The sequence below is a fragment of the Pollachius pollachius genome (assembly GCF_949987615.1).
Source record: "Pollachius pollachius genome assembly, chromosome: 15".
Taxonomy (NCBI): Eukaryota; Metazoa; Chordata; class Actinopteri; order Gadiformes; family Gadidae; genus Pollachius; species Pollachius pollachius.
This window is the reverse complement of record NC_136948.1, coordinates 14,925,779-14,950,292: the sequence shown is the minus strand read 5'-3', so window position 1 is coordinate 14,950,292 and position 24,514 is coordinate 14,925,779. Positions and strand designations below refer to the sequence as shown.

Below are 24,514 nucleotides of genomic sequence, written 5' to 3'. Positions count from 1 at the left end.
TAGTCAACCAACTGACAGGTTTATGATTATAATATGGTTGCACATATACTGGATACCTGAATGTGCCGATGATTCTGTTGTCTATAGTATGTGAAATCCATCTGTGTGGGGCTGCCTGGTGTGTGGGTGTTACATTCCTGGATCTGGCAGTACAGAAGGAAGAGTAAACATTCATCCTCAAGTGGAAAATATGAGTTTATTTAATTTTGACAAACCAAGCTAGAAAATGTATTAACTAGAAAATGATATTTCCTTCAGAAAGCGTGGTGAGTGCTATACTGCAAAGTGAGGTAGAAAATATATTTTAATAAAGCCACGTTGTTTAAGATATAAAGAAATGTTGTGAAAAGTGAAAAGACAGAGTTCAAAAGCCTAAATGGAGGGCCCATCCTAAATGGAGAAGACAATGTAAACATGCACATGACAATCAGATTGCTTGAAAAATGTAACTTCCAATGGCCACTTCGGCCTAGGCATTAAATGGTATTTTATCAGCACATATATAAAGGGATTTAATAAAAGTGCATTTGTGTGACCTGGTGATGTTCAATACACAAGACCCAGAATAAACTGAACCCAAAGACTTCTATACCAAAAATGTTAACTTTACGCACGAACCAATTCAAATAAATGTTCTACAGCACTCAAATTAACCCACGGCCACCCACCCCATCTACATTAAATCGATTAATTAAAAGGCACTCAAATCTGTCTTTGTTTAAAAAAAGAGACAACAGCACATTTCATGGAAATGAAAAGATATGCGCGGTAAAACAACTTAACTTGCTAACCTGGAAAACATTACATTTCCCAGTTAGAGGCATGCAGCTGACATGTATATATATTTATAAAGGTGAAACAAACGAGTCAATCAACACAGCTTACAGAAAATAAATAACCGAAAACGAAAAAAACTAAACTGTCACAGAATCACCCAGGAACAACAGCATCGACTAGTATCAACCAGGAAAACCAAACCAGTATCAACCAGGAACCACACCAAACCACAGCATAAATCAAACTCGTATCACTTAGTTCCTTGTATGTTCAACCAGGAACATCAAACCCCAGCATAAACCAAACAAACTGCAGTATCAATTAGTTTCAACCAGGAACCACAGCATAAACTAAACCAGTATCAACTAGTACCAACCAGGAACCACACCAAACCACAGCATAAACCAACTAGTACCAACCAGGAACCACACCAACCCATAGCATAAACCAAACCAGTATCAACTAGTACCAACAAGGAACCACAGCATAAACCAACTAGTATCAACCAGGAGCCACACCAACCCATAGCATAAACCAAACCAGTATCAACTAGTACCAACCAGGAACCACACCAAACCACAGCATAAACCAACTAGTACCAACCAGGAACCACACCAACCCATAGCATAAACCAAACCAGTATCAACTAGTACCAACCAGGAACCACACCAACCCATAGCATAAACCAAACCAGTATCAACTAGTACCAACCAGGAACCACACCAACCCATAGCATAAACCAAACCAGTATCAACCAGGAACCACACCAACCCATAGCATAAACCAACCAGAAACCCTAAACACAGATTAAAGAGACTAGCATTAAAGAAAAGACGACTGGAAACCAACTATTAAGTCGGTGTAGTTGTTTCTACTCTGACAGGACTCTGAGAATCCATTTTTAATAATATGCATTTCATAGAACAACTTTCACTGACTTGTATCAATAGAGCGATATCAGTGGATAAATTACCTTGATTTATGTATTTACTTTGATTTATTCATTTAAACCGATATAATATAATGATATATGCGATTGGGATTTAATTTGTGAGTTGAATTAAACAATGGAGATATTATGCAAGGTATAACAATTATCAGCTGTATCAATGTCCAACTTTGTGCTCTGAACATCATAACATTCAATAAAAACTAGCAACTTATGTATTTACAGAAAATAATGTAATGTAATGTAATGTAATGTAATGAACACGGACAGTCCTACACACCAGCACTGTTTGCCTGCCGGGTATGAACGCTCAAAGGTGTCAACGTGACAACTTTTCTGACGTCAGAGTCTGAAAAGGCGTAGCTTCCTGGTTCGACGCAACTCTGCCGTCCACGTACACAAGTAATGCAGCGCACAGTTCCGGTGTTCTTACAAAATAAAAGTTCCACTCACCTGTAAATAGAAATAACCTATAATTAAATTATTGTACTCACTAAATATTATAACATGTTGCCCGTTCTTTTTTTATTTATTTTTATTCTATACATAGGCGTTGCTTCATCATGCTTTGTTGTATGTTGATTCATCACGATTCAATTCAATGCTATTATAAAAGCTTTTACTTCGAAAGTATTGAAGGAAGTCGAACTTCAGAGTTGGTACTTCTTAAATTACACGTCTTACAGAAAGAGGTGGACGAAACAAACGGAATGGAAATGTGAAAAGTTCCATATCCCGACAGATGATCGATTATCTTGACTTTCAGTTCTTCCTCTAATTGACTGGACGCGTTTGCGCTGTGACTTTTGAATTACGAAACACACTCCTGTAAGTATTTTCATTGTGTATCTATCATTTATTTTCATTAAACGCAATTAATAAGTAGTGGTGGAACGATATCGATGTCTTAGAAAGATACCTGTCAGTACCCGGCAGTACTTCATAATTGTCATTATAAGGGATTTCATTATATTTAATGTAGCAAAAGATTGACATGATCTGTGATTCTTTTTGAGTGTCATCTTTAAGTATTGACGTTACTCTACTGTATTATGAATGTTATACAGGTAAGACAACCGTTCTGTTATTAACCAATGTGTCAATAGAGACTCGTAATTTATTTCCGGACAGTAATATATATATATATATATATATACGTGTTATAAGCCTACAAGGAAGATAACACACCTAGTGAAGTGACTCATTCACAGAATACAAGCTTGTAAAGGTTGACCAAGCTGAAGCACTCTCCTCCTTAATAAATCCCATTCCAATAAAGGACTCAGCTCCATAGTGTGTCATCTCAATGTAAATGTATCTACAGTTCTAAAACAGGTGGGAATGGCAGGCAAGGTGCTCGTGACAGGAGGAGGAGGCTACATTGGCAGTCATTGTGTGGTGGAGCTCATTGAAGCTGGCTACTCTCCAGTTGTCATCGACAACTTTAGCAATTCCGTTCGGGGTGAGTTTCAGTTGACCAAAGTATATAATGTGTCTGTATTTGTTGCCTAAACTAAATTTCTATATTAATTCAGACAACTAAACTGTTTATGCTTGTGTGTATGTATGTGTGTTCTTTTTTGGGTAAGTTTTATTCATCGCCTCATTGGTGTAATAAAGTGTTATATAAAATGTAGACATAACTTTTAAGTGTGTCTTTGTGTGTGTCCTTATGCACTGGCTCACGTGCTACATCCTGTTTGTAGGAGAAGGGGATGTGCCAGAGAGCTTGCGCAGGATAGAGAAGTTTCTGAAAACTTCCATTGAGTTCCATGAACTAGACCTTCTTGACCGAGAAGGATTGGAAGATGTCTTCAAAAAGGTATGGAATTATTATCAACACACCATTGCCCTAATATACCCACAAGGTCAGACTTGTATGTAGGAATTACCTCAATGACGTTTCAATTTAGTTGTTTCAGCCACTCTGCCATGATTAGCGTTCTTTTTGCAGATGCAGTTGCCTACCTTGAGAAATGTGTTTGTGTGTTTATGTTCATTTATTTTCTTTCCTCCCACAGCATTCCTTCATTGCGGTCATGCACTTTGCGGGCCTGAAAGCCGTTGGAGAGTCTGTGCAGAAGCCTCTGCTTTACTACCAGGTCAACCTCACAGCGTCCATGAACCTGCTCCAGGTGAGTGCTGACACTGCACCCTAGCAACGTTAACCCCAGGTCGCTGGCCGCACCTAGATCTGTTGCAAAGCAACAACTACAGAAAACATCCCTGCACGCCTTTATTAAAAATATTTTTAGACGCTGCCGTAATAACTGGGCACGCCTTCAATTGTTATATTTGAGAACTTGCCTTTCCCCTACATACTCTGCTTAACGTTACGTTTGTGTGTGTGTGTGTGTGTGTGGGTGCGTGCGTGCGTGCGTGCGTGCGTGCGTGCGTGCGTGCGTGCGTGCGTGTGTTTTTGTGGGCCTGTATCCCAGGTCATGCAGGCTAACGGAGTGCACAACCTGGTGTTCAGCAGCTCGGCCACGGTGTACGGAGACCCCCAGCGGCTGCCCATCGACGAGCAGCACCCGGTGGGCGGCTGCACCAACCCCTACGGCAAGACCAAGTTTTTCATCGAGGAGATGATCAGTGACCAGTGCAAGGCCAATAAGGTCCGTGCACAAGTATGAGTGGAGGGGGCATGATGTGAGATGAGATGTCCTCTGGAGTAGTGGTTTAAGATTAATTAATCATTTAATTGATTAAATTATTTTCCTGGTCCTAGAGGCTGTATCACATGTATAGATACACAGATATAGAAATAAAAAAAATATATATAAAGGCTATAAACATAGATTTGATTTCAAACTAATCATTGTAGTTTTATTAAAAATCTTCTGTCTGCACAGGACTGGAATGCAATTCTGCTGCGGTACTTCAACCCGATCGGAGCTCACATCAGCGGCCTCATTGGAGAGGATCCTCAAGGCATCCCCAACAACTTGCTCCCATACGTTGCACAGGTAAAATGTCTGCCGGCCTGGGAGCGATGGGTCACCGGACATAACATTATCGTTATCTCCAACGCAAACGTTCTGTTCTTTTTGTTCCTGTGAACCACACCCAGGTTGCCATTGGGAGAAGAGAGCACCTCCGTGTGTATGGTGATGACTACGACACACCTGATGGGACAGGTAATAGAGAGGCACCCAGATCAGAAATTAAACCTTATTTGTACTTTTAGATATGTATGAATATATGAATTCATGGATTCATGGATTTGTTACTTTTATTAAAGGAGACATATTATGGCGTTTTCACAACAAGTAAACATAGTATTTGAGTTTCAGAAAACATGTTTTTGAAGCTGTTTGCTGGAAATAGCTTTTAGGGAAAAAAATCTCGCCTACCGTTATTCCCCTCTGTTTCAGTCCCTTCAGAATGCGCTGTTTCTGGTGTCTGTAGATTTAATGCAAATGAGCTGCTGCCCATTGACCAATGAGCTGTCAGACTGAACCACAGCATGGAGGAGAAGGGATTGTAGCCATTTGTGACTCGTGAATCTAATATCACGGCCAAAAGCTATGTGCACCTCGGATGATATTATGAATCATAAAGACTGTGTCTGACGTCTCTGGCACTTTAACAACAAGTAAAGACTCGTAGTGGGGGATATCTCAGCCATGGTTGAGAAGAATTGGGGGAAAGGAACTTTGGCCTTGACTCTCTGAAGTCCATGAACTGCGACATGGAGGAGAAAGGGATTGTACTCCGGGAGCTGAGCTGCCGGAGCTGCCGGACTGCCGCTGAAGCTTCAGCGGCAGTCGGAATCGGCAGAGTACCTATTAGCAAATAGGATTTCAATGTTTTGTTTTGTTTTGTTTTCCCCTTCCTCAAGTCATTCTCTCTAAGAGTGGCCTGCCTTGAATGATGGGCCTGATTGACCAATAAATAACACTTTTTGTTTTTGCTAGGTGTGAGAGATTATATCCATGTGGTTGATCTGGCCAAGGGACACATAGCTGCCTTGAAGAAGCTGCAGGACAACTGTGGGTGCAAGGTAAGACCCACTCCCCCCGGGCTTGACTTTCATTCTATTCTGAATGTATTCTATTGTGCCTATTTCTGTAGATAATAATCTGTGTGTGTGTGTGTGTGTGTGTGTGTGTGTGTGTGTGTGTGTGTGTGTGTGTGTGTGTGTGTGTGTGTGTGCAGGCGTACAACCTTGGGACCAGCACTGGGTATTCAGTGCTCCAGATGGTTAAGGCAATGGAGAAGGCCTCTGGCAAGAAGGTGAGTCGCAGTGATGACCTGGGCTGGCGAGTTAACTTGCAAAGAATGAATAAAAAAAAAGATTCTAAGTTAAAAAATATTGGTTTGCACTGCGCAACTAAAGGAAAAACTAAATAAGAACATTTTAGAAAAGTTCAAATAAACCCTGACGGTGGTAGGATAGGTGGCGCCTTGCACCTTCAGAGCACTTTAGCGATTGATGGGTTTAAAAGGCCCCTTGAGTCTGCAAATAGTTGAATAAGTAAAGTGTAGTCCTGTAATGATTCCAGTAATGAATCGGACTCCAATCCCATTCCTCATCCTCATCCCTGTCCTCCGTAGATCCCGTGCCAAGTCGCCCCGCGGAGGGACGGGGACGTGGCGTCCTGCTATGCCAACCCCCGCACAGCTGCAGAAGAGCTGGGCTGGAAGGCTAAGTTTGACCTTGAGAGAATGTGTAAGGGCAATGCACACCAGACCATGGTGCTAAACACCGCTGCTAGCATGCACACTGCTGCTAGCATGCACAATGCTGCTAGCATGCACACGGCGGTTCACATACGCATACACACTGCGGCTAGCATAAACACAGCTGCTGGCCACATGCCACCACAACCTGCTTTCATTGTCCTGGCTGAATTATGTAAATATATTTTTGGGCTTAATATTTGTTCAAAAAATGCATATAATATTTTGATTCATGTAATCACAAATATTATAAATACTTATTATTTTCTACTCATTTTATCGGTGTAGAATATTAACTCTTGTATTTCTTTTTCACCATAGGTGAGGATTTATGGCGCTGGCAGTCCTCTAACCCAACCGGCTTCTCCAGTTGATGATCTGTTCCAGTGGCCATGCTTTCACCCCAAGATGTAGGATAACATTGTTTTTCTGCATCTGCCTTTTTAAATGGGTTTAATTCATATTCATATATTTATGCATAATTTAATTGAGATTGCAAGGTATTTGCAATCATGCACTAATCTAGAGATTAACAACCAGTACTTTGTTTTGACATTTACATGTAAGGAATGAATGTTTTCTCATATAATATAGGGGGATGATAATGGAGAAAATTAATTAAAGTAAACTTTAAAAAAAAAAGTTCTGCCTATGCTGTCTCCATTCTTTTTTATATGTAATATTTTGGTTATTTTGTGGTGCCAATGGCATGAACATTTATTTGAACGAAATAAATGAAATCAAACACTGAAGGAATACTTTAGCCTTTGCAACTTTGAGGTGTAGAAATGTGGAGTACATTGAGGACACACTGGGGCTTTAAATGGCTTTTTGGCCCTTGGGCACCCAGTTAAACGCCCACGTCAGCAAAGTCGACCATTCGGTCTGAACGGGTTTCGGTCTTTAGGGCTGAGCAGGAAGTGCTTGAGTGGGAACCCTGTTTGTAAAAAACGGGGGGAGGCGAGCAGAAATAAAAGATGGAAATGGTGACAGACATGGGGTCGACTCGACCCTATCGGCAATCGGGTGAACCGGGTCATCATCAGTGAGTATCAAAATAATTTATCACGAGTATCGGCGTTAAAAAAAAATGGGGGCGAGTTGGGGCGTAAACGGGTCTTGCGGACATCGCATGCCCGAGACGAGTCTCTGGAATCAGCAGCAGGCAAATACGACTCCCCACGTTCATGTGGTCTTGGAATTTTAAATCCACGCAAAGACCATTGTCCTTTAAACCAACAGAAAACGGGTGTTGCAGTATATATCATTGAAAGCGTATATATGAGCCTCTGTGTCTGCAACTTCCTTTTCTATTGTGTTGGAGCGGTAGCCTGCAAGTGGGCGTCCCTCAGTGCTGAGTTGAGCTGAGCGCTGCTCTCTCCAGAGCCGAGCTGCTGCTGCCCGCTTTTTGTTGGACTGTTGCTAGATTCACAAACGTACGTCTAAATTGGAAAAAGTCACCCAACATGAATGTATAGTTCTTTGCATCTGGTTTACAGTTGATGGATAACGGGTGTTGTACCGTAGGTAAGGCTACTCGGGCGATGCGTCGCTTAATTGGAAACGCATGCGATGCCTTTGGCAATGACTCTAGACACACAGGTAGTATTTCCACAACGCATCGGTAAGATACGATATATGTTTATTCACGTGGGTTTTAGTTTCAATCTTTAGATATTTCACGTAGTCCACGTTTCTTACGGGACGACGCCAGGGGTTTTGTCACCCGATGCTTTTTCAGTGTCGGGTGTTACCCATCGGTAGTCTTTGATGGAAGGTTCAGCCAGCCACTCACAGCACAGAGGCAGCTCTAATGGGCGGGTCCTCTGTGGAGTCGACATAAAGCGCCACCCTGAGAAACAAAGACTCAATCTTTGCCAACCTATGTATTTTTTTTTTTATTGTTATTTATTTAATGGGGGTGTCGTATTGACACCTTATAATAAGCTGAGACAATGAGTTGCTCATTGTCATGGGAAGAAACGGAAAGAAGACAGAATAAGGGTGTGTCTAGATAACTAGATGTTTTGAATACAAACGCAGTCATGCCTCTCCCTTCTCCTTACAAACCATTTTTTTTATTTGAAGCTAAATCAATCAAATTATTGGTTCCAACAACATAGTACAAATACAAATATCCCCTCCTTGACAACAGATCGACTCACCAATATAACAACACAAAAATATGGGTCTTTAGGGTTCTGTATCCGTAACTAAGAATCACTACTCCAGTCCGTCCACAAAGCTAACCCCTGCTGATGTGGTGGCAGGCAGGCCCAGCGATGGTTCAACGCGGCGGACATCACGGTGGCCCACCAGAGACACCTGCTGAAGCAGCTGGACCAGCAGCGCTGCCAGGAGCTGTTCTGCGACTGCAGCGTGCTGGTGGAGGGACAGCTGTTCCGCGCCCACCGCAACGTCCTCTTCGCCAGCAGCGGCTACTTCCGCATGCTGCTCTCCCCCCAGGGCTCGGACACGGCCTCGGCCACCTTCGACACCTTCAGCCCCGACACCTTCGCCCTCATCCTGGACTTCATCTACTCGGGCCAGCTGGATCTGTCCAGCCACAACGTGATCGAGGTGATGTCGGCCGCCAGCTACCTGCAGATGAACAGCGTCATCAACTACTGCAAGACCTTCATCAAGTCCTCCCTGGAGATCAGCGTGAAGGAGGAAGAGGAGGAGCTGGAGGTGGAGAGGGGTGTTGGTGGGGGTAGGGTCGGGGGCGGCCTCCACCTGATGGAGGCGCAGGGCCCCTTCTCCTGCGGCGGCGACGACGACGACGACGACGACGAGAACCTCTCGGACCAGGAGGTCGACCGTCCTCCTCATCTCCGTCTCCACCCGCAGGGCGCTCAGACCCCCGCGGGCTCCGTGAGCCCCCCGCCGGCCCTGTGGACCCACGACGGGGCCCACCTCACCAAGCAGGTGTTCCTGCTGAAGGACCCGGATCAGACGGCGCCGTCGCTGGCCGCCAGGGCCGACCACGGCAGCGGCGACGGTGGGGGCGTGAGCCCGGCTCACGCGGGGCTGGAGGAGGCCAACACGGGGGGGGCGGAGGACCTCCTGGACCCCCCGTTCACCGTGTCAGGCCCGGAGCGGCGGCGCAGGAAGAGGGGGGCCAGGAGAACGGGCCCCTACTGCACCCGCTCGTCCACCAACAACGACCCCCCCGAGGTGCAGGAGGCCCGCTCGCAGAAGGCGGAGAAAGCGGAGGAGCTGTACGCCACCCTGCCCACCATCGTGGGCGTCATCGGACAGTTCCATAACGGTGATATTTCTGGTTTGTTTTTAAACTCTGCCTTTTATGGATGACAGCTTTAACAATCTCAAAGGGCCTCACAGGGCCGCTTGTTTAGATGAGGATACACTACTGTCAGTTACCGGTTCCACAGTGTTCTGTATTAATGGCACAGAGCTGCAGGGTGGACAACATAATCATAAACTTACTAATCATACAAAACATTTAAACTTTTTACCCATAATCCCCCTCCCCCCCCAAAAAAAAGAGTTGATACCATCCAACCGGATAGATAAAAATCCCATTACTTTTTTCCAACTTCCCGTCTCGCTCTCCCCTCAGACTCCAACCCCACCATGCGCTACAAGTGTCCCTTCTGCACCCACACGGTCAAGAGGAAGGCAGACCTGAAGCGCCACCTGCGCTGCCACACGGGCGAGCGGCCGTACCCCTGCCAGGCCTGCAACAAGCGCTTCACCCGCCTGGAACACCTGCGCAGCCATTTTGAAACGGTACGGGAGACGTTCCAAAGCCTCAGACTTGAATTGTTTGTAATGAGTGCCTGTGCTGAGGAAATACCTTTTCAGAAGGGAGTTAAACACGCACATTGACGATCAACGTTGATCCTGCTTCTTTATTGGTGAAAGTAAACCAGGTACGAGCAATATAGTGAGCAGGCTCTACTCTCCCATATGAGAGTCCTATAACACTTTTATTAACTTATTTATTTTCAGTAATATGAAATATAAAATCATTGTACTGAAAAAACGGTACAATGCCCAGTGATTAGCTCTACTATTTAAAGGAATAAAAAAAATGGTATTAATGCTGGTTTTACTAGCTTGTGTTTAATCTCAATAGATTCTGATTAGCTATTCTGAAGGAGGTCCGCCGCTCGTCTAGTTTAAAGTTTGACAACTATGAAGACCTATTAACGATTCAGACATTTCTTTGCGATTATGACCCCCTCTCTCTCGTTCCTCTTGGACCGTTCCAGATCCATCAGGCGCGGAAGCTGGTGTGCAAGAAGTGCAAGTGTCCGCTGACGGAGGAGGCCAGCCACGTGGTGTGCGAGGGCACACGGCGCTACCGCATTTGTGCCACGTGCATCCAGGAGGAGGTGGGCTTTGAAAGCCTGCCCATGGAGGACAGCCTGGAGGGCCTTGACCAGGAGCCGGCCCTGCTCCTGGGGGTGGACGGCGAGGAGGAGGGGGAAACCCAGAGGTCCTGGCTGACCAGCATGGAGCAGGAGGAGGATGAAGACGAGGACAATCTGGCGGAAGACTCGGGGACCGATCTCATCATCCACGAGGTGGACGACAGCGACGAGGAAGTGCAGTGAACAGAGGCCAATAGGAAAGTGTCTGTGTGTGCGTGTGTGTGTGTGTGTGTGTGTGTGTGTGCATGCGTGTGTGCGTCCATGTGTGTGTCAGTGCACACACTGAGGACTGTTGTTCATGACTGAGGTTATTAACATATTTATATCCTGCATCATCTGGTGAACGATGAAAATGCAAATGTTAACGTAAACTAGTTAGAGCCAAGGGGGGAAATATTATTTCAGGATTAATGTTTTTAATCCTGTGGAGTTTTTGCGATTACTTTTAAGTTTAAAGGATTCAAAGCATGCACTAGGTACAGTTTTCATTTCTTGATACAATTATGTTATTGAATTATGCATGCAATGGCCTTCTCAATAATGAAACTGTTTAGAAGAAATCCAGGTTTGACAAAATATCGAGGCACTAAAGAGAACGTGCCAAAATCAATGAGTTTATTTAATATACACATTTCTAGTTCATGTTCCTCTGTGTATACATACTTGAAAGTATTTATTAAAATATTTTTTTTTATTACTTTTTTCACAAATAAAAGATATTTTCATATTATTCCTCGTGCTGTTTTGTGTGTCCTATGCATAGACGTCATGAGCAGCTACATTATATCTACTGGCCAGCAGATGGCAATAAAGCACCGCATTAATTAAAGCTCCCTCGCGATAAAGGAAACCTGACCGGCTAGGGCAACATGGCGGCGCTCGTCAGAACCATCAACAGAAGCATTTTCATCTCCAGGATGGGTCATCCATGTTTAGCCCTCGGTGGCTCCGCTACTGTGGCGAAATCAGTAAGTGTCACCCAATCTAGTGGATGCCAATACATAAGATTATGCCTGATGCCAGCTTTGTTTAAGATCATTGCTACGATGTTTTGTTGGCGGTAGCTACTAGCTTCCTCAAGTAATCTGACTCAGCCAACATTTCTGTACTATGTCCTCTGTGAAATTTAAATATTTTGGTTCTGTTCCACGTAGGTTAGTGGAAGTTCAAGTAAACGTCTTCCTGATAGAGTGAAGATAGTGGAGGTCGGACCCCGAGATGGGCTTCAAAATGAGAAGGTAACATTCATTAAGGACCCATGGTTAACGTAGCCCAATATAAAACAAAACATCAGTGTATTCACAGGGGCGCATAAACGTGTTATAATAAGTCAACTGCTGATGATCTTTGTTTCACGATTTGCAATCTCCATCTCCAGACAATTGTACCTGCAGAAACAAAGATTCGATTAATTGACATGTTGTCCGATTCCGGCCTGTCAGTCATTGAAGCCACCAGCTTTGTGTCCCCCAAGTGGGTTCCACAGGTAATCATCTTGGCATATTTATTCGGTAAAGTCAATGCCATTGATTATAATTACGTCACCAAACGCGTGCTACATCAGGTGGATGCATGTGTGTGGTTGAACCCATGATGTTCATTAACATCTTTGTTTTAAATGACAGATGGCCGACCAGATGGAGGTCATGAAGGGGATCCGTAGGAAGCCTGGTGTCTCCTACCCGGTCCTCACCCCTAACCTCAAGGGCTTCCAGGCTGCTGTAAGTAGTCGTCTATCACACCAGTCGCCTACCACTACAATACAACCTCTAGGAAAGCACCAAGTCCTCTGTCACATGTAGTCCTCTCCTTAACTGTTTGTTAAGCAAGAAGCCGCATTAACAGCTCCTAAAGGGCTGGTTTACGGACCCATTACGTCTTTGCGTACTTCCTTGTGTTTAACTGAGGAGGAACAATAATATATCCTGAGACCTTAGCCTCCTGGGTGCCTTGCTATGACACATGCCGAGCAATATATTTGGTGGCAGCACTTTGATAAAGTTAAGATCAGGGAAATTCAAAGTCTATAATGGCAATAGTTGGAATAGTTTGAGTAATGAAAGATCTGAAGCTCAAAGGGGGAATAGCAAACCAACAGTATGTGATTCATTTGGTAATTTCCTCTCATGTAGATTGAGGCTGGAGCTTCAGAGGTCGCCATTTTCGGAGCAGCCTCTGAGCTCTTCAGCAAGAAGAACATCAACTGCTCTGTGGAGGAGAGTCTGCAGCGCTTCGAGCAGGTCATGGTGGCAGCTAAAGCGGCCGGTGTACCCGTCAGAGGGTAGGAGAACATGCGCGGAGAAGCCCATTATTGCAGTCGGCAACAGACTCAAACACTCGGGACTCAATCTGATTTTCCTTGAAAAATGTACAAGTAAAATCCACTCACTGAAAACCCTTTCCCTCAATACAGCTATGTGTCCTGTGTGCTTGGATGCCCGTACGAAGGCAAGGTGGCACCTGCTAAAGTCGCACAGGTAAGTACTTTGACTAGGGTTGAGGGTCTTCTGTGCTTGAGACTCATCGGGAACCTTGTATGCGATTGCTTACCTGGCTCTCATGAAAGGATGCGTCTGTTTTGATTTTGTACATTCATTTGTCATACATTTGTCATACAAGTTAAACTCACAATGGTACATAGCTATTGGCTCACTTTCTTTTCCTATATCCCATATCCTATATAAGATGTCAGCTAGCATGTTATCTGGTGAAAGCCTTTTTGCTCCAGAAAATCCACCCCATAGTCTTGGTTGTCTCAGAATATCAGGCTTGCATCACTCTCCTGTCTTCCTCGTAGGTAGCAAAGCGTCTGTACTCCATGGGCTGCTACGAGATCTCCCTGGGCGACACCATAGGGGTGGGCACCCCGGGGGGCATGACTGAGATGCTGGAGGCGGTGAGCAAGGTGGTGCCGGTGGGGGCGCTGGCGGTGCACTGCCACGACACCTACGGCCAGGCCCTGGCCAACATCCTGGTGGCCTTGCAGGTCAGGGCTCGTGCTTCTCTTGGCACACGCGTGTTTGGTTGCCTGGTTATTCAAAAGAGGAAGTGGCCCACTTTCGGTCATGTTATGTAATTCCATTGTTGTAAGCTTGACCAAAGGCAACATTACAGAAGCAAACTGCTTTTTTTTAAAATCAAAAGCAAGGGGTTTCCTTTTAGAATGTGCTTTTCACTTTGATTGACTTTCAAAAGTAATGTTGAATGTAGTACATTTATTTACATTTTTAATCACGCAAGTGCAGCTTTCAGTCGTGTGTGTTCTTGAGACGGCTGGCCGAGGGGAGCGTCTGACGGTGCTCTTACACCGGTGGCGTGTTATAACCTGCATTATGTGGTTGTTGTGGTGTTGTCAGATGGGCGTCAGTGTGGTGGACTCCTCGGTAGGCGGGCTGGGCGGCTGCCCCTATGCCCAGGGGGCTTCTGGGAACGTGGCCACGGAGGATGTTGTGTACATGCTGCACGGCCTCGGCATCCAGACGGTAAGAACCCATCGCTTGTTTTTATGCGAGTGCCCTTGCCACCCCGCCCCCAAACTCTTCCTCTTCCATTGTACAGCCCGTACTAGCCACTTCCTAGCTCTTCCCATGGGGAAAATGCCCTATCTGCGTTTATCAGATGTTGCTCTGTCTAAACAGGAAATTTATTAACGTTTTTACATTTTCCGTCTTTGATGCATGATCTTTTCCATCACAGTCAAACCTTGAACCCCGCACCCTTAACTCTTGAAAGGTCTTGGTGTCAGCACACCCACCTTTTTATTGACGCCAGTTGCTTGCTTTGCTCCGCTCCCTTTGGTCTTTATTCTCCACGTCAGGGCGTGGACCTCCCCAAGTTGATGGATGCCGGAGCTTTCATCTGCCACTCCCTCAACCGAAGGACTAGCTCCAAAGTGTCCCAGGCCACCCACTGCAAGCTGTGAGCTGGGTCCCTCTCCCGCGGCCCACGTCTAGTGCAATACATCGTTTTCAAAGAAAAGTGCAAAGGTTGGGTTCACTCGGGCTGGGAAGGTCTGGGTTTTGTACACGCGGCTGGCAACACCAAAACACAACGGCTGGTAACACATTTGGTGGGATTCTGTGGGATTCAAATGTGAGAAACACATGATTCCTACCAGCGACACAACCTGTGTCGCCTCTTGCTTATACCCATGCAAGTGAAATACAGGCCTAGGCTTTCTATGAACTGTGCATTTCTATGAGGTTGATTTCTCAACATTGGTTCTCTATGGTGCCTATATATGGTGTCTATATATATATATATATATATATATATATATATATATATATATATATATATATATATATGTGTATGTGTGTATGTATATGTATGTGTGTATGTATATGTGTGTGTGTGTATGTCTGTTGAACTACACCCAAATGCCTGTCACTTACTGTTTTGACAGATTTTCTTTCCACTTTGTCGTAAAAATCAACCTTGGAGACAGCCGTTCTTTCATATTTGTTAATCTTCCGACATTTTAAGGACTTGAGGAACCAGTAATGATGATGTATGTTGGGTGTGATTACAAAGGGCACAAATTTCTCTATTTATTAGATTTCTATGAGCATCAGGGAATAATGGCTTAATGATGGTCATGAGCTCTTTTCCAGTGGAAGAGGGGGGACCATCAGGTCCCATGATGCAACAGTGGTTCACATTAATTTAGCTCTGTCAATGTTGTTGTTTTTTTAAAACTACTGTGTGTGTGTGTGTGTGTGTGTGTGTGTGTGTGTGTGTGTGTGAAGAACATTGTTCTTATGTGTGTGAGAGGTTCTTAAGAATAAAAAAAATGAATGACAAAATAACTGCTGCTTACCATTTTAATGTCACAGTCTTGCCTTTTTTGACCATGATAATTAAAAGAAAATTTACCACCTTGTGTGTGACCGGTCTGAAGGAACAAGGATCACCTGTTGCCTATTTTAGTATTTGTTCTGATACATGAAACAACCATTTGAAAGGAACAAAAGAGAGTTCTTCAGCACACCCTTAACACCTGACAAACTAGCTTGACAGGTACGCTAGGATTCCAGTACGTTACAGTACGTTATTGTGTGCTTTGAGGTGAAACTTGACTGTTTATCAGCCTCACATACTTAGAGATACTATGCAGCTGCAAATAACTTGAAAGACAATCCTAAATCAATCTGTATAGAATATCAATATAGATTTGTATTGTACGGGAGATGCTGTCATACAAAAATAGTAATACTGACTCAATACTGTAATCATAAGTACACAAAGAGACAAGAATATTAAAAATTGTATTTAAATATATGTTAGATTTGGTAGGTATTTTGTCTTCCAGCGTTTTGGTCTCAGAAGAGCCACACTGGATTTCAGATCACTATCACTTTAAGCGAAGGCTTTGACAAATATAATGTTCTCTCTGAGAAACAAAGGGCTAACAACATGGTTTGGCTCAACACTTTATTTATTAAATATCCAATTGCAAAAAAAGTATTTCCAGCTAACGACTCCATTGTCGACAATTATCCAGGATGTGTGGACCCCGTTCTTTCTCGCAATGAAGCTTTTGCTCCTTGGCCGCAGATGTGGAAGAGTTTAACTATTGCATTCCTATCGCCCTGTGCAGAATCAACAGTGGGATGAGGGTAGGGTTTTATACAAGCAAATCTAAATACAGGCGCTCTTATGTACATGCGGCCAAACAACACAACCCTGATGGAGGCAAACGTTTGTTAGAAGTGCACAAAACATCTGGGTGACTGCTTTAGTATGAGGAGTATTTACATATTTGATACACCATACTGAGTGCAATTTTACTTCTTCTGAGTGAACAGAAGAATTAGCATTTTAGGGTTGGCGGTAAACAAGCAAAGAATGCCACATGGTTTAACAGGATTCCTTTTTACTGTCATTTTTCGTAACGACAAGATCACTGAATTGCAGTTTCCCTATAATACACATTGCGAGAAAGAGTGTCAATGACAAAGGTTGGGTGCCTGAATACCGGAGTCAGGTGTGTCCTTTGTCCCAACCTGCATTTCTAGAATAGAGGAGTTCCGCGAGCGAACTTCCTTCTCAATCGTCCTGAGTCGTGCAGAAACTTCCCTACAACAATAATCCAAACCAAAACAGTTTGATACAACAAACGCTGCATTGATTTGGTCCCAGTTCATCCCCATCCATCACAAAGCAGGCCTTGTACCGTTCAAATCATGGCCATTGCGTCAGGCCCAGATCCACGACACAGCACAGCATCCAAGGTTAAACAAAGTTTCATAGAACTGAGCTTCAGTCAATCTCTACCCCTGGACACGGCGTCTCTTCCCATCCCTGTGTCCTATAGTCTCCTTGGGTTGTCCAACAATGGATCAGAAGACAGGTTGGGGGCAGAAGCCCTCATCTCCGCCCTCACCTCCTCCCTCAGCGAGTGCACGGCGGGCTGGTACGGAGGCTTGCAGCTGGTCCTGAAGGACGGAGGCGCGTCCCTGGTCACGTCTCGCTTGGACATCATCTCCATGGGGTAGCTGGTGGGGCCGTTGTTGGCGCCGTAGCCGGCGTGCGTCTCCTGCGGCGGGGTGCGGTTTCGCCGCTTGAGCTTGTTGGCGCAGCGCGCCACGCGCTTGGAGATGAGGTAAATGATCTCGCAGATGTTGAGCACGATGCACAGGGCCGAGGCGCCCACCATGAAGTAGGTGAACACCTTCTTCTCAGTGGGATGGCCGATGTAGCAGTCCACCTTGTTTGGGCAGGGGGACACCTCGCACTTGACCAGGCGCGGCAGGTAGAAGCTGTCGTAGATGTAGTGCAGGATGTAGAGGAAGGCCACCTCGATGGCCGTCTTGACGAAGAGGCTGATAAGGTAGGTCCACCACAGGCCGCCGTGCTTCTTGCCCGTGTTGTTGTACAGCTTGGTCTCCTCGCCGTACTTGATGCGGTGCTTGCGCTCGCGCTCGTCGCGGTACGCCACGTGCATGACCACCATGAAGGAGGGGCAGGTGACGAAGATGAGCTGCAGGGCCCACAGGCGGATGTGGGAGATGGGGAAGAAGTAGTCGTAGCACACGTTGGCGCAGCCAGGCTGCTTGGTGTTGCAGTCAAAGTCCTTCTGCTCGTCGCCCCACACCCGCTCGGCCGCTACAACGTACACCATGACGCGGAACACGAACACGATGGACAGCCATATCCGCCCGAACGCCGTGGAGTACTTGTTCACACCGCTCAGCAGGGATTGGAAGGTCTTCCAGTCCATGACGTCGGCTGGGTTTCACGCCGTCTCTCTACAGAACCTCCTCTCTTTAGTTTTTGACTGACTTGAAGACCTGAATCCAGAGGAAAACACGAGGGGTCAGGGTTGATGACTGATGAGGGTTAATTATATATATATATATATCTGCTAGACGCTTTTACCCAAAGTGAGTTGCAATAACCCAAGACTGTACATTCTTAGCCCCAGTGGGAATCAAACCCATAACCCTGGCAGTGTTGATGTCCTGCTCGACCAGTTGTGGTCGACATGGCAAACGATAGCATGTTGTCTTTAATGTGTATCTAACAGTTGTGTTGTGTGGTATAGTGTCATCAATTGACTGTATCTAGTCTGTATCTAGTCTGTCCTAGACGTCCATAACACTCATACATACTGGAGGGTCAGCCCCTAAATTCTGATATTAATAGGTTAACCCATTATAATGTGAGGATTTTGTGAATCTGACCGGTTCCCTTTTTTCAAAATGTAATTCCCCCATCAGAAGACACACACACACACACACACACACACACACACACACACACACACACACACACACACACACACACACACACACGCACACGCACACACACACACACACACACAGGCCTACCAAATAGCTACTTGTGCCAAGTAATCTAAAACTCATGAGAAAAACAAAACGTCTTTAACTAATACAATTTCACATCTCTCTCTCTCTCTCTCTCTCTCTCTCTCTCTCTCTCTCTCTCATAGGCCTATTATTTTGTTTAATAAAACTTGCTAGGCCTACAAGCTACCATTAATAACAGTGGTTATAATTATCACAATTATGATGACCACGACCAAAACCGAACATTCCTTCACGCACATTTCATCTAATTTGGTAGGGCTGCCTACTCGTTAAAGAGGTACTTTGATCATTACATTTATGTAAATAACAGTTACCTATCAGTTTATTCATTTACAGCATATTATAACCCTTTAATTGGGGAAGAATGCCACATTACTTTCTCAAATTACATCGCGGCAAACTACTGGAGTAAACGAAAGATACAAAAGACCAAAGACTTACCCAAAGTTTTCTCAAGTCATCATGTCCAAGGCCGAGTGGACGTATAGTCTAATGTTTATATGGCAAGTATAACTGTTGGTTTCTTCTCTATTTAGAAAAAATATATTAATACTGAGATGTTTTTACTCCACATAGGGAAACCAGACGTCTCGAATGCGCAGTGGAGCTCGCCTGTGGGTGGGGTTAGAGGAAAGTTAAGGTGTGATCAAGATCTCTCTCTCTCTCTCTCTCTCTCGCTCTCTCTCCCCCCCTACTCTCTCTCTCTATTTCCCCGCTCTCTCAAAAAAGTTTTTAATTCAAAGATATTGCCATGTGTGCTGTAGACTATATTGCAGGAAAAACACTTACAATATGCTCTATATCGACTATCAAGCCTTTACACGTATCTAACAAAAACGGATTATTGTCTTTCTGCTTCAACTCACGCTTTTTTGCGAAACAGGCTAGTGTTCGTGACTTGTTGAAGCTTGTTACAAGACTTCTCTGCGTCAGGATAAGCCTGCAGACAAGCCTGTAGCAGACACACCCTGAACATCGTTAGGAACGGTCCTCATTCAACAGGTAGTCTGCCAAGCAGTCCGAGTTTACTTCCTGCGTCGATTATCAGTTTTCCACAAGCATCCACCAAAATCATTCAGCTAAAAAAAAAGAGAATGAGGTCTTTCGGGCCATTTACAAAGACCATGGTGGTCTGCTTGACATTTAATAACAGATCTCTGATTTAGTTTAAGTCAATTACATTTCAAACGTTTTCACAAAAAATTTAACAAAAGGCCATGTTTAATTATGAACCTAATATGAACTAGGATCAAATAAGGAATAAACAATAGCAGCTGGCACGAATTGGATAGGATAACAATAGGCAGTAGTGGATACATATTTTCATATCCTACGTGTTGCTCACATGTCTCGACTAAACATTATTGTATCATGTTTGCGAAAGATAAATAAAGTATCTGAAAAGGGGATTCCCTTTTCAAATACTTTATTCTAGAATTTTATGCTATATTACTTTATACGATACTATAATATATCTATTACTTTATACTAGAATCCCGAGTAGTGTTTTGAGCACGAAAACATCTGCCATAGCAACTCGCTGGAATTCATCGTGGTTAGTGGCTCCTTGGAGCGAGATGAAGAACTGGTTCAGGCTGTCTGCCCCGGCGCACCCAGAGGAATGCAAACGGTGACTCAGTCCATGCGACCTGCGTGTGTTGGCGAGAAAAAGGCAACAGGAAACCTCAATTGCATGGTTTAGTTTGGGACTGTGGCACGATGCTGGGTTGGTACTGGGGTTCTGACACAGACGAAAGTTCATGGTGATCTTTTCATTTGTCGTTCCATCTTCGTGAGTGTCGAGGGGAAGGTTAACATGATGCCGTTATCCTCCGTTCGTTTTCACTAACTGAACAAACACTATGAAAAGTACATTAATAGCTAACAAGAAGCTGAAAGTCTTTCAACGGGTGCCACACCCCGCCGTCTACCCATCCTTCCGATGAGTCAAGCTATGGACTATCCCCCGCCTTTGGCTTTAAAAATAACCAATCATTCAGAACAATGTGGATTGGTGGGTTGATTCTATTGCAATATAATTGTGTTAATGAAAGTCAATTTCAATGCATCATATTAATGATAACTTTTATGACTCATGATCCTAAATGTGGGGTGGCCAACCATGATTATTTTGTCTTCAATGAAAACATGACATGTGATGTTCCTTCCATTATTATTATACTCTTTATATATCTTGCTTTCAAGGTGAGCTTGGTTTAACACAGCCTACCTAACTATCTTGATTACAATTAAACAAGAATTAAAAAATGCTTAAACTTGGACTTGAATAATAATAATAATAATATTCTTTATTTACAAAAATGTTTAAGAAGCATCGTTTCAAATAAAATAAAAAAAACATCCATAAATTCCTGATGCATAAACATCTTCCCAGAAAAATACATCAACTGTGTTTTTTTTCTTGTCTTCAATGTGTATACCTCAAAACATTGATCAGGCATCAGGTGTGTGTGTGTGTGTGTGTGTGTGTGTGTGTGTGTGTGTGTGTGTGTGTGTGTGTGTGTGTGTGTGTGTGTGTGTGTGTGTGTGTGTGTGTGTGTGTGTGTGAACCACGAGGGCCTGGTCAGTAAGATAATGTAGCCTGTTGGCCTCAAACAAAAAAAGCCCTGGTAACAGAAAAACATAATTGTATCGTTTAAGATATGGCAATGAGTGATTGCATTTATAGGAAGGCACGTTTTTAATCAGACTGAATTTCATTTTGATCGAATCCTACAACTCTCCTTTCGCACCAACTTGGTATTTTTATTCCACGGTTATGGAACCTTCTCTGTAAACATGAAACCAACTCAACCTTTAAAAAATGTGCAGAATCTGTATCCCTGATGGCTATCATTACAACCGCGCCATCCTCCCATAGTCCAGAACATTCATCGGGAGGCTAATGCGTATAACAATACTACAGCAACAGTAGCCGGCGCCATTGTCAAAAGACGGGACAGGGAGAAGTTTAGAGGTGTGGATTGCAGTGGACCGAAGGGGCCATCCGCCCTCAAGAAAGACTGATCTCTAGTGTTTACCGCCACCCCCCCTGGAGTCCATCGTCCCAGAAAAGACCTGCAGTGGACCCAGCTCCTCATGTGGGGGAGACCTCCTCATGTGGAGCTGACCTCCTCATGTGGGGGAGACCTCCTCATCTGGGGGTGACCTCCTCATGTGGGGGTGACCTCCTCATGGGGGGTGACCTCCTCATGGGGGGTGACCTCCTCATGTGGGGGAGACCTCCTCATCTGGGGGTGTCCTCCTCATCTGGGGGTGTCCTCCTCATCTGGGGGTGACCTCCTCATGGGGGGTGACCTCCTCATGTGGGGGTGACCTCCTCATGTGGGGGTGACCTCCACATGTGGGGGTGACCTTCTCATGACGGGGGAGACCCCCTCATGACAGGGTGACCTTCTCATGATGGGGGAGACCCCCTCATGACAGGGTGACCTCCTCATGTGGGGGCGAGCCCTCCTCATCTGGGGGTGACCTCGTCCGAAGCGACGGCCACGCTGTACGACGGCGCCGGCGTGCCAGGGAGGGCCTGCTCCACCAGCCTCAGAGTGTTGGCCTCCACCAGGTTCCCGCTCTGGCCCCCCCCCAGCGAGGGGCCCATGTTCCTGGCCTGCTGGTTCTGGTGGGAGCGGTGCTGGTGGTGCAGCTTCACCACGCCCTCGCGGCACTTCTTGCCCACCAGGTACACGATCTCAAAGATGGAGAGCAGGATGCACGCCATGCTGGTGACCACCATGAACAGGGTGAAGATGCGCTTCTCGGTGGGCCGCGCTATGAAGCAGTCCACCGTGTTGGGGCAGGGCGCCTCCTCGCACTTGATGAGCGAGGGGAAGTCGTAGCCCTCGTACATGTAGTAGATGAGGTACACGAACACCGTGTCCACGCCGATCTTGAACACCAGCGTCAGGACGTAGGTCCACCACAGGCCGCCGCGCTTCTTGCCCGGGTTGGCGTACAGGCGGCGGCAGTTCTCGCCGTGCTGCTCCTTGTTCTTCTTCTCCCGCTCCTCGCGGTAGGTCACGTGCATGACCACCAGCAGCGAGGGGCAGGTGACGAAGATGAGCTGCAGGGCCCACAGGCGCACGTGGGACACGGGGAAGAAGTGGTCGTAGCACACGTTGTGGCAGCCCGGCTGCGCCGTGTTGCACTTGAAGTCCTTCTGCTCGTCGCCCCACACCTTCTCGGCGGCCACCACGAACACCAAGACGCGGAAGAGGAAGACGATGGAGAGCCACACGCGGCCAAACGCCGTGGAGTATTTGTTGACCCCGCTGAGGAGGCCCTGGAGGAATGCCCAGTTCATGGTGAGGCTGACTCACGCAGGCTTTCCTGCCTGCTTTTCCGGAGCCAAGGGAAGGAGAGACTCCTCACTCTCGCTCGCACTTAGCTGAGATGTCCCAGTGAGCCTTCAAAGCGAAGTCTCGGGTTGTCTAAAGGCGTGAATACAAAGAGTAAACGTTGGTATCAATCAGCCACTAAATTCCCCCCCCCCCCCCCCGCCCCGACCCCCCAACCACACACACGGTAACACACGGACACATACGGACACACACGGACACACACGGACACACGCAGATACACACGCAAGCACACCAACGAGGAAACATACAACTATTCACGACTATAAACTTTGCAATCTTTTGAACAAGGGCTATTCACAGTTTTACAGTTTTACAGTGAGGAAATAGGCACAACGACTTCAATTGAAGCCTAGATACTTTCTTGCGCGTCTGCGGTACATCCCTGTCTTTTATGGAATCTGCGCTTTAAAGCGTCGGCTTAAGTCCACGTAACTTGTAGGGGCACAGCCTAATTAACAAAGAGATAACCGATAACTATAACAAAGGAAAATACAGAAACTATATTCGTTATTTGAAGTTTGTACTCACAATAAGGACCTCAGCAGTGTCGAGAGGGAAGAAAACGTCTTCGATAGCCTAGATCGCAGTGATACAAAGAAAAGAGCGAAAAAAAACCGTAGGATCTTGCTCAACCGAATAGTGGAGGGGTGGAGCAAGGCATTTTTTGTAGCTACAAAAAAAACAAAACCTGTCCAGGTGAGGTTTTAAAACGATGCTCTACAGCGTTTCACCCTTGCTACTACTGTCAGGAATGGTTAGGGGTCGGTGAAAAGTACGTACCAGGTACCAGGCGTAGGTTTAGGTGTGACGCTTGCCAAGAAAGTCAACAAACTAAGTGATTGTCACTAGCAAAAAAATGTAATCAAGAGGAAAATGTCTTTCATGTGGTGTCGTCTTTAAAGAACAAAATAATCTTTAATTCTACACGTCTGCCAAGTCGCACGCTCTCCGTCATCTGCATTTGGCCTGTACAATCAAAGATGTGTGTAAGTCAACACTTAATGTTAGATCATCTATACAATAAGTTAGGACTCATACTTGTATGTCCTGATGTAATAGAAAATTATATTAAGATAGTTTCATTTATTATGATAAATTAAACTATTATTGCCCTGCTTTTAACTTAATTCCAACTATAATTATTTATTTCTGTCAATTCTCGCTGTAAACTAAAAAAACCTTTTCCTTATAAGAGATTATGGTTGCAGAATAATGTTTTAATCTTATTGTTCAGGGGTTCACAAGCTTTTTATTTGAACCTGGACCCCATTTTAAGGCAGGAACCAAGTCCCCCTCCTGGGACTGTGGACAATGTTCTGGGACCTTTCCCTGTCCGAGGTTTTCAGGAGCCCAGCGCCTATAGGGGCCCATTCCTTGGAACAGTCCCTGTGCATCCCCCTAAAAATACATATTGTTTGAAGTCAGAAATGCTCCTCGAAACCATCTGCATGTCAGGTGACCCCACATTGGGACCCCAGGGTTGAGAAGGTTTAT

General features: G+C 45.2%; 5 protein-coding genes across 7 annotated transcripts; 3 read left to right on the top strand and 2 right to left on the bottom strand.

Annotated features, from left to right (window-relative positions):
* Positions 1 to 2,421: 2,421 nt before the first annotated feature.
* Positions 2,422 to 7,036, top strand: gale (UDP-galactose-4-epimerase). Of its 2 annotated transcripts, none has more exons than XM_079751737.1 (11): positions 2,422 to 2,554; positions 3,051 to 3,188; positions 3,439 to 3,548; positions 3,748 to 3,861; positions 4,165 to 4,341; positions 4,579 to 4,692; positions 4,797 to 4,863; positions 5,644 to 5,729; positions 5,885 to 5,962; positions 6,284 to 6,398; positions 6,731 to 7,036. In XM_079751737.1, the coding sequence occupies exons 2-11, from the start codon at positions 3,068 to 3,070 to the stop codon at positions 6,781 to 6,783; spliced, it is 1,035 nt and encodes a 344-aa protein (XP_079607863.1). In that variant the 5' UTR covers positions 2,422 to 2,554; positions 3,051 to 3,067; the 3' UTR covers positions 6,784 to 7,036. The 2 variants fall into 2 exon arrangements, with proteins under 2 accessions (XP_079607863.1, XP_079607862.1); XM_079751736.1 differs by having other exon boundaries at positions 3,433 to 3,548.
* A 289-nt stretch (positions 7,037 to 7,325) lies between these two features.
* Positions 7,326 to 11,417, top strand: zbtb8a (zinc finger and BTB domain containing 8A). The gene is made up of 4 exons (XM_079752849.1): positions 7,326 to 7,454; positions 8,680 to 9,680; positions 9,993 to 10,162; positions 10,648 to 11,417. Exons 1-4 carry the CDS (start codon positions 7,387 to 7,389, stop codon positions 10,990 to 10,992), a joined length of 1,584 nt encoding a protein of 527 aa, XP_079608975.1. The 5' UTR covers positions 7,326 to 7,386; the 3' UTR covers positions 10,993 to 11,417.
* Positions 11,418 to 11,653: 236 nt separating this feature from the next.
* On the top strand, positions 11,654 to 15,052 carry hmgcl (3-hydroxy-3-methylglutaryl-CoA lyase). Its single transcript, XM_079753012.1, has 9 exons — positions 11,654 to 11,777; positions 11,964 to 12,047; positions 12,188 to 12,295; positions 12,435 to 12,530; positions 12,942 to 13,090; positions 13,223 to 13,286; positions 13,607 to 13,795; positions 14,166 to 14,291; positions 14,627 to 15,052. The coding sequence occupies exons 1-9, from the start codon at positions 11,679 to 11,681 to the stop codon at positions 14,729 to 14,731; spliced, it is 1,020 nt and encodes a 339-aa protein (XP_079609138.1). The 5' UTR covers positions 11,654 to 11,678; the 3' UTR covers positions 14,732 to 15,052.
* A 109-nt stretch (positions 15,053 to 15,161) lies between these two features.
* gjb3 (gap junction protein beta 3) lies at positions 15,162 to 19,539 on the bottom strand. 2 transcript variants are annotated; one of them, XM_079752398.1, is made up of 3 exons: positions 19,508 to 19,536; positions 19,083 to 19,253; positions 15,162 to 18,101 (listed from the first exon to the last, which is right to left on the bottom strand). In XM_079752398.1, exon 3 carries the CDS (start codon positions 18,029 to 18,031, stop codon positions 17,120 to 17,122), a length of 912 nt encoding a protein of 303 aa, XP_079608524.1. In that variant the 5' UTR covers positions 18,032 to 18,101; positions 19,083 to 19,253; positions 19,508 to 19,536; the 3' UTR covers positions 15,162 to 17,119. The 2 variants fall into 2 exon arrangements, with proteins under 2 accessions (XP_079608524.1, XP_079608523.1); XM_079752397.1 differs by having other exon boundaries at positions 19,083 to 19,539.
* A 1,390-nt stretch (positions 19,540 to 20,929) lies between these two features.
* On the bottom strand, positions 20,930 to 23,706 carry gjb10 (gap junction protein beta 10). The gene is made up of 2 exons (XM_079752563.1): positions 23,549 to 23,706; positions 20,930 to 23,089 (listed from the first exon to the last, which is right to left on the bottom strand). Exon 2 carries the CDS (start codon positions 22,960 to 22,962, stop codon positions 22,120 to 22,122), a length of 843 nt encoding a protein of 280 aa, XP_079608689.1. The 5' UTR covers positions 22,963 to 23,089; positions 23,549 to 23,706; the 3' UTR covers positions 20,930 to 22,119.
* Positions 23,707 to 24,514: the final 808 nt, after the last annotated feature.

Excerpts from the sequence above, each read along its gene's own strand:
- gjb10 (XM_079752563.1), bottom strand. The coding sequence starts at position 22,962 with ATGAACTGGGCATTCCTCCAGGGCCTCCTCAGCGGGGTCAACAAATAC.
- hmgcl (XM_079753012.1), top strand. The coding sequence starts at position 11,679 with ATGGCGGCGCTCGTCAGAACCATCAACAGAAGCATTTTCATCTCCAGG. Across the intron at positions 12,048-12,187 it reads ATGGGCTTCAAAATGAGAAG|ACAATTGTACCTGCAGAAAC; the intron begins GTAACATTCATT and ends CTCCATCTCCAG. Across the intron at positions 12,531-12,941 it reads TCAAGGGCTTCCAGGCTGCT|ATTGAGGCTGGAGCTTCAGA; the intron begins GTAAGTAGTCGT and ends CCTCTCATGTAG.
- gjb3 (XM_079752397.1), bottom strand. The coding sequence starts at position 18,031 with ATGGACTGGAAGACCTTCCAATCCCTGCTGAGCGGTGTGAACAAGTAC.
- zbtb8a (XM_079752849.1), top strand. The coding sequence starts at position 7,387 with ATGGAAATGGTGACAGACATGGGGTCGACTCGACCCTATCGGCAATCG. Across the intron at positions 7,455-8,679 it reads GGTGAACCGGGTCATCATCA|GCAGGCCCAGCGATGGTTCA; the intron begins GTGAGTATCAAA and ends ATGTGGTGGCAG. Across the intron at positions 9,681-9,992 it reads CATCGGACAGTTCCATAACG|ACTCCAACCCCACCATGCGC; the intron begins GTGATATTTCTG and ends CTCTCCCCTCAG.
- gale (XM_079751736.1), top strand. The coding sequence starts at position 3,068 with ATGGCAGGCAAGGTGCTCGTGACAGGAGGAGGAGGCTACATTGGCAGT. Across the intron at positions 3,189-3,432 it reads CTTTAGCAATTCCGTTCGGG|GAGAAGGGGATGTGCCAGAG; the intron begins GTGAGTTTCAGT and ends TCCTGTTTGTAG. Across the intron at positions 5,963-6,283 it reads AGAAGGCCTCTGGCAAGAAG|ATCCCGTGCCAAGTCGCCCC; the intron begins GTGAGTCGCAGT and ends TGTCCTCCGTAG.